This window comes from Suncus etruscus, chromosome X (genome assembly GCF_024139225.1).
Source record: "Suncus etruscus isolate mSunEtr1 chromosome X, mSunEtr1.pri.cur, whole genome shotgun sequence".
Taxonomy (NCBI): Eukaryota; Metazoa; Chordata; class Mammalia; order Eulipotyphla; family Soricidae; genus Suncus; species Suncus etruscus.
In genome coordinates, this window is record NC_064868.1 from 36,640,473 (window position 1) to 36,648,471 (window position 7,999).

The window sequence follows — 7,999 nt, forward strand, 5'->3', positions numbered from 1 at the left end:
AAGGACATTTATAAGAAAGAGGCACAGTATTAGGAACATGGCTCCAATAGTCAAATTCATGTGTCAACAGGATTAGATCAAGAGGATTTGTTTGATTAAAAACCGGCCTCGATGTTACTGTGAAAGAAATGTTTTATTTATTTTTCGAAGGACCTAGTAGCTAGTGAAATTTTCAGCGGGAAATTGATCTAATTGTGAAAAACAAACGAGCTATATCATTTTTGAACACCAACAAGTAAAGAATAAAACTGCCCTCAAATACATAGAGAAGAACCACAACTAAGGAGCCAGAATCTTGCCGAGTCCCACAGTCAATTAAACAAATACTCTAGGCATTTGGGGGAGGGTTGTTGAGCACAATTTGACCACAAAAATGTAATGGTCACAACCAAAGATGAATATCTCCCCCTCATCTGGACATCACAACCAAAAAGGAGGAAGAGAGTAGGCAAAAAGGAAATATAAGACAATTTAGTAGATTGGTACTCGTACTGAAGATTGTAAAACTTGACTTCTTTGTAGAAAAACACACGAGTTATAATGTTCTTCTCTTTCACAGTCTAGTATGAATTTTTATTAGAAGAGCACTTGATAGAGTCAAGCCACCACCAAATGCCATCTTCCCCAAATCTCGCGGTATGCATTCTAGACCCCTTTGACATGACATATTTGCTGGGGAAAATTTCAGCAGGAACCATGGCAACAGGCTGAGCCCCAGGCTCTGACACGCACCCAGATATGTCACAAAGGCACATTGCCGGTAGGGCGGTAGGGCGGAGGCGATCAGGGAAGCCACCGCAGGCAGCAGGCCAGTTCCAGTCCCCCGCTCAACATCGCGAGAGGTCGAGAGGAGCAATGGCGGCAAAGAAACGTTTCCCGGGCAGCCGCCAAGCCGAGCCTCAGAGCCAGGGATGTCGGCGATGCCAACGTTCCATCCTGAGGCCAAAGAGGAAGATGAACGCCTATGCCTGCTTCCTTCGAACCTGCCGGGAGGAGCTGCAGAAGAGCCGCCGGGGCACCGAGGTAAACTTCGTGGAATTCTCCAAGCACTGTGCCCGACGATGGAAGGCGATGTCCCCCCGGGAGAAGGCCCGCTTCCAGGCCCTGGCCCGGGCAGACGGACGCCGCTTTGCCCGCGAGATGAGGAGCTACGACCCTTCGATGGAAACCAAGGCTCCTAAGAAGCCGATGTCATCTTTCCTTCTGTTTTGCCAAGAGTACCGCCCCCAGCTCCGGGCCGACCACCCCAACCTGTCACCGATGCAAGAGTCCCGTCGCCTCGGAGCCATCTGGCGCGGGCTCAGCAAGAAGGAATACCAGCGCTTTGTGGACTTGGCAGCTAGGCTGCGAGAGAAGTACCACAAGGATGTGGAGAAATACAAGAAGAGAGCCCAGAAGATCGCCTATGCCAGGTCCCTGGGCAGGGAGAGAGTGGCCGGGAAGCAGCGCCGAGAGGAGGAGGTGGAGGAGGAAGACTCCGATTACGAGGAAAGCATGGATGACTAGGGGCACCTAGTCATTTCCTGACCCCCTTTCCCTAACACCCCTTTTCCTGACACCCATAGCTGAATAAAGGCATGGCATTGATCTGCTTGGCTCAGTGTCAGATGTTTGTGCGCCATGGCGGGGCAGCCACATGATAGAGTGGGTTCCTCCCACAGCTTGGTCTTGGGGTTGACTCTACTGCTGGGGTCTGGCAGACTCTAGTCTTGCCCAAGGGCTCTGGGGGAGGGCAGTGGTTTCCCTGGAGGGGCCACGGGTGGGCGGGTGGGTGATTGGAGTACCTGAATCTATATTCAAGTCAGGGTTCACATGTCCAAACCCTTTCCAAGTCAAAGGTCCCTGTGTTCTCACTCTGCAGGCAGTGTGGGCAGATATTGCAAGACTTTATTTGGTCATTTTCATTCATACTGGAGAGGAAGGATGCAAGTGGACCCAGAAAATCCCACATGCCAGGACTACTGCTCCTCTTCTACTGGCATGGCTGGGAATCTGGATCGACAGCTGGCCAAAGGCCCCCAGGACTGACCAGTTAGTCCTGGGGACAAAGAGCCCCCCAAGCCAAGCTGGCCTTCAAGAGTAGGTCTGGCATCTGAGCACTGGGGGGATGAGGAAGAGGCAAAATCCTCCCCTATGATTCTTCCTCCTGGAGACGGAGATGCAGCTGGACCTAGAAAATCCCACATGCCAGGATTACTGTTTCTCTCCTACAGTTATGGCTGGGATACTGGTCAGACAGCTGGCCAATGTCCTCCTGGGATGACCAATATTAGTCCAGGAGACCCAGATCCCCCATGCAAAACTGGTCTTCAGGGCCAGGTTGGGCAACTGGGCTCTGGAGAGAGGGGGGAAGAGAGAAACTCCAACCCCATGCTTTTTCAAACTGGAGAGGAAGGCTGCAGCTGGACCTAGAAAATCCCACATGCCAGGACTACTGCTCCACTTCTACTGGCCAAAGGCCCCCAGGACTGACCAGTTAGTCCTGGAGACCGAGAACCCCCCACGCCAAGCTGGCCTTCAAGGCCATGTCTGGCATCTGAGCACTGGGGGGATGGAGAAGAGGCAAACTCCTCCCCTATGTTTCATCCTACTGGAGAGGGAGGCTGCAGCTGGAACCAGAAAATCCAACATGCCATGACGACTGCTCCTCTTCTACTGGAATGGTTGGGAATCTGGAGAGACAGCTGGGAAAAGGTCATCAGAACTGACAAGTTAGTCCTGGGGACCAAGAGAGCCCCACGACAAGCTGGCCTTCAAGGCAAGGTCTGGCATCTGAGCTCTGAGAGGACGGGTAAGAGGCAAACTCCTCCCTTATGCTTCTTCCTACTGGAGAGGGAAGCTGCAGCTGGACCCAGATAATCCTACATGCCGGGATTACTGTTCCTCTCCTACAGGTATGGCTGGGATACTGGGCAGACAGCAGGCCAATGGCCTCCTGGGCTGACCAACTACTAGTCAGGAGACCGAACTCCCCCCATGCCAACCTTGTCTTCAGGGCCAGGTTGGGCAACTGGGCTCTGGGGGAAAGGAGAGGAGGGAAACTCCAACCCCACGCTTTTTCAAACTGGAGAGGAAGGCTGCAGCTGGACCCAGATTTTCCCACATGACAGGACTACTGCTCATCTTATACTGGCATGGCTGGAAATCTGGACCAACAGATGGCCAAAGGCCCCCAGGACTGAAAAATTAGTCCTGGGGATAGAGAGCCCCCCATGCCAAGCTGGCCTTCAATGCCAGGTCTGGCATCTGAGCTCTGGGGGGACGGGGAAGAGGCAAACTCCTCCCCTATGCTTCTTCATTCTGGAGAGGGAGGCTGCAACTAGACGCAGAAAATCCCACATGCCAGCACTACTGTTCCTCTTCTACTGGCCTGGCTGGGAATATGGACTAAAAGCTGGCCAAAGGCCCCCAAAACTGACTAGTTAGTCCTGGGGACCATGAGCCCCCCAAGCCAAGCTGGCCTTCAAGGCCAGGTCTGGCATCTGAGCTCTGGGGGGATGTGGAGGAGAAAAACTCCTCCCCTGTGCTTTTTCATACTGGAGAGGGAAGCTGCATCTAGACCCAGAAAATCCCACATGCCAGTACTACTGTTCCTCTCCTACAGGTATGACTGGGATACTGGGCAGACAGCTGGCCAAAGATCTCCTGGGCTGACCAACTACTACTCCAGGAGACCGATATCCCCCCATGCCAAACTGGTCTTCAGGGCCAGGTTTGGAAACTGGACTCTGGGAGGAAATGTGGGAGGAAACTCCAAAACCATGTTTTTCAATCTGGAGAGGAATGCTGCAGCTGGACCCAGAAAATCCCACATGCCAGGACTACTGCTCCTCTTCTACTGACATGAATGGGAATCTGGACAGACAGCAGGCCAAAGATCCCAGGACTGACCAGTTAGTCCTGGGGAACGAGAGCCCACTATGCCAGGCTGGCCTTCAAGGCCAGGACTGGTATCTGAGCTCTGGGGGGATGGGAAAGAGGCAAACTCCTCCCCTATGCTTTTTCATATTCCAGAGGGAGGCTGCAGTTGGACCCAGAAAATCCCACATGCCAGGATTATTGTTCCTCTCCTAGAGATATGGCTGGTATACTGGGCAGACAGCTGGCCAGTGGCCTCCTGGGCTGAACAACTACTAGTCCAGGAGACCGAGATCTCCCCATGCCAAACTGGTCTTCAGGGCCAGGTTGGGCAACTGGGTTTTGGGGGGAAAGGGGGAAGAAAACTCCAATCCCATGTTTCTCAAACTGGAAGGGAAGGCTGCAGCTGGACACAGAAAATCCCACATGCCAGGACTACTGCTCCTCCTCTACTGGCATGACTGGGAATCTGGATTGACAGCTGGCATAAGGGCCCCAGGACAGACCAGTTAGTCCTGGGGACCGAGAGCCCCCCATGCCAAGTTGGACTTCAAGGCCAGGTCTGATATCTGAGCTCTGGGGGAATGGGGAAGAGGCAAAATCCTCCCCTGTGCTTTTTCATACTGGAGAGGGAATATGCATCTATACACAGAAAATCCCACATGCCAGGATTACTGTTCCTGTCCTACAGGTATAACTGGGATACTGGGCAGACAGCTGGCCAAAGATCTCCTGGGCTGAACAACTACTACTCCAGGAGACCAAGATCCCCCCATGCCAAACTGGTTTCAGGGCCAAGTTTAGCAACAGGGCACTGGGGGGAATGGGGGGACAGAAACTCCATCCCCATGATTTTTCAAACTGGCGGGGAAGGCTGCAGCTGGACCCAGAAATTCCCACATGCAGGGACTACTGCTCCGCTTCTACTAGCATGGCTGGAAATCAGGACTGATAGCTGGCCAGAGGCCCCCAGGACTGATAAGTTAGTCCTGGGAACGGAGAGCCCCCATGACAAGCTGGCCTTCAAGGACAGATCTGGTATCTGGGCTCTGGGGGGATGGGGAAGAGGCAAAATCCTCCCCTGTGCTTTTTCATACTGGAGAGAGAGGCCATAGCTGAACCCAGAAAATCCCACATGCCAGGATTACTGTTCCTCTCCTACAGGTATGGCTGGGATACAGGGCAGACAGCTGGCCAAAGGTCTCCTGGGCTGACCAACTAGTAGTCCAGAAGACGAAGTCCCCCCCATGCCAAAATGTTCTTCATGGCCAGGTTTGGCAACTGGGCTCAGGGAGGAAATGGGGGAGGAAACTCCAAACCCATGTTTTTCAAACTGGAGAGGAAGGCTGCAGCTAGACCCAGAAAATCCCACATGCCAGGAACACTACTCCTCTTCTACTGGCATGGCTGGGAATCTGGACAGACAGCAGGCAAAAGACCCCAGGACTGACCAGTTACTCCTGGGAAACGAGAGCCCCCTATGCCAAGCTGTCCTTCAAGGCCAGGACTGGCATCTGAGCTCTGGGGGGATGGGGAAGAGGCAAACTCCTCACCTATGCTTTTTCATACTGCAGAGGCAGGGTGCAGATGGACCCAGAAAATCCCACATGCCAGGATTACTGTTCCTCTCCTAGAGAAATGGCTGGTATACTGGGCAGACAGCTGGCCACTGCCTTCTCGGCTGAACAACAACTCGTCCTGGAGACCGAGATCCCACCATGCTAAACTGGTCTTCAGGGCCAGGTTTGGCAACTGGGCTCTGGGGGAAAAGGGGGAAGAAAACTCCAATCCCATGCTTTTTCAAACTGGAGAAAAAGGCTGCAGCTGGACCCAGAAAATCCCACATGCCAGGAACACTGCTCCTCTTCTACTGGCATGGCTAGGAATCTGGATCAGCTGGCATAAGACCCCCAGGACTGAACAAGTTAGTCCTGGGGACCGAGAGCCTCCCATGCCAAGTTGGCCTTCAAGGCCAGGTCTGTCATCTGAGTTCTGGGGTGATGGGGAAGAGGCAAACTCCTCCCCTGTCATTTTTCATACTGTAGAGGGAGGCTACAGCTGGACCAAGAAAATGCCACATGCCAGGATTACTGTTCCTCTCCTACAGGTATGACTGGGATACTGGGCAGACAGCTGGCCAAAGATCTCCTGGGCTGAACAACTACTACTTCAGGATACCGAGATCCCCCCATGCCAAACTGGTCTTCAGGGCCAGGTTTGGCAACTGGGCTCTTGGGGGAATGGGGGACGGAAACTCCAACCCCATGCTTTTTCAAACTGGAGGGGAAGGCTGCAGCTGGTCCCAGAAAATCCTACATGCCAGGACTACTGCTCTTCTAGTGGTATGGCTGGGAATCTGGACAGTTAGCTGGCCAGAGGCCCCCAGGCCTGACCATTTAGTCCTGGGGACAGACAGCCCCCCATGACAAGCTGGCCTTCAAGGCCAGATCTGGCATCTGAGCTCTCCAGGGATGGGGAAAAGGCAAAATCCTCCCCTGTGCTTTTACATACTGGATGGGGAGACTGCAGTGGACCGAGAAAATCCCACATGCCAGGATTACTGTTCCTCTCCTACAGGTTTGGCTGGGATACAGGGCAGACAGCTGGCCAAAGGTCTCCTGGGCTGACCAACTACTAGTCCAGGAGACCAAGATCCCCTCATGCCAAATTGGACTTCAGGGCCAGATTTGGCAACTGGGCTCTGGGAGGAAATGTGGGAGGAAACTCCAAACCCATATTTTTCAAACTGGAGAGGAAGGCAGTAGCTGGACCCAGAAAATCCCATATGCCAGGACTCCTGATCCTCTTATACTGACATGAGTGGGAATCTGGAGAGACAGCAGGCCAAAGACCCCAACTGACTAGTTAGTCCTGGGGAATGAGAGCCCACTATGCCAAGCTGTCCTTCAAGGCCAGGACTGGCATCTGAGCTCTGGGGGGATGGAAAGAGGCAAATTCCGCCCCTATGCTTTTTCATACTGCAGAGGGAGGCTTCAGCTGGACCCAGAAAATCCCACATGCCAGGATTACTGTTCCTCTCCTAGAGGTATGGATGGGATACTGGGCAGACAGCTGGCCAGTGGCCTACTGGGCTGACCAAATACTAGTCTAGGAGACCAAGATCACCCCATGCCAAAATGGTCTTCAGGGCCAGGTTTGGCAACTGGGCTCTGGGGAGAGGGTGGGCAGGGAAACTCCAACCCCATGCTTTTTCAAACTGGAGAGGAAGGCTGCAGCTGGACCCAGAAAATCCCACATGCCAGGATTACTGTACCTCTCCTAGAGATGTGGCTGGTATAATGGGCAGACAGCTGGCCAGTGGCCTCCTGGGCTGACATACTACTAGTCCAGGAGACTGAGATCCCCCATTCCAAACTGGTCTTCAGGGCCAGGTTTGGCAACTGGGCTCGGGGAGAAGGGGGAGACGGAAACTCCAACCTCATGCTTTTACAAACTGAAGGGGAAAGCTGCAGCTGGACCCAGAAAATCCCACATGCCAGGACTACTGCTCCTCTTCTACGGGCATGGCTTGGAATCTGGACAGACAGCTGACCAAAGGCCCGCAGGACTGACCATACAGTTCTGAAGACAGAGAGCCCCCCATGACAAGCTGGCCTTCAAGGCCAGGTCTGTCATCTGAGATCTTGGGGGATTGGGAAGAGGCAAAATCCTCCCCTGTGCTTTTTCATACTGGATGGGGAGGCTGCAGCTGGACCAAGAAAATCCCACATGCCAGGATTTCTGTTCCTCTCCTAGAGGTATGGCTGGGATACTGGGCAGACAGCTGGCCAGTGGCCTACTGGGCTGACCAAATACTAGTCCAGGAGACCAATATCCCCCAATGCCAAAATGGTCTCAGGGCCAGGTTTGGCAACTGGGCTCTGGGGAGAGGGTGGGCAGGGAAACTCCAACCCCATGCTTTTTCAAACTGGAGAGGAAGGCTGCAGCTGGACCCAGAAAATCCCACATGCCAGGATTACTGTACCTCTCCTAGAGATATGGCTTATATACTTGGCAGACAGCTGGCCAGTGGCCTCCTGGGCTTAACAACTACTAGTCCAAGAGACCGAGATCCCCCCATGCCAAACTGGTCTTCAGGACCTGGTTTGGCAACTGGGCTCTGGGGAAAAATGGGGAAGAA

The 7,999-nt window shown here is 53.5% G+C and overlaps 1 protein-coding gene across 1 annotated transcript; it reads left to right on the plus strand.

Annotated features, from left to right (window-relative positions):
- The first annotated feature begins 738 nt into the window (after nt 1–738).
- Nucleotides 739–1,506, plus strand: LOC125998824 (high mobility group protein B3-like). The gene has a single exon (XM_049766885.1). The coding sequence runs from the start codon at nt 739–741 to the stop codon at nt 1,504–1,506; it is 768 nt and encodes a 255-aa protein (XP_049622842.1).
- The last annotated feature ends 6,493 nt before the right edge of the window (nt 1,507–7,999 follow it).

Coding starts and splice junctions, on each gene's coding strand:
- LOC125998824 (XM_049766885.1), top strand. CDS start 739: ATGTCACAAAGGCACATTGCCGGTAGGGCGGTAGGGCGGAGGCGATCA.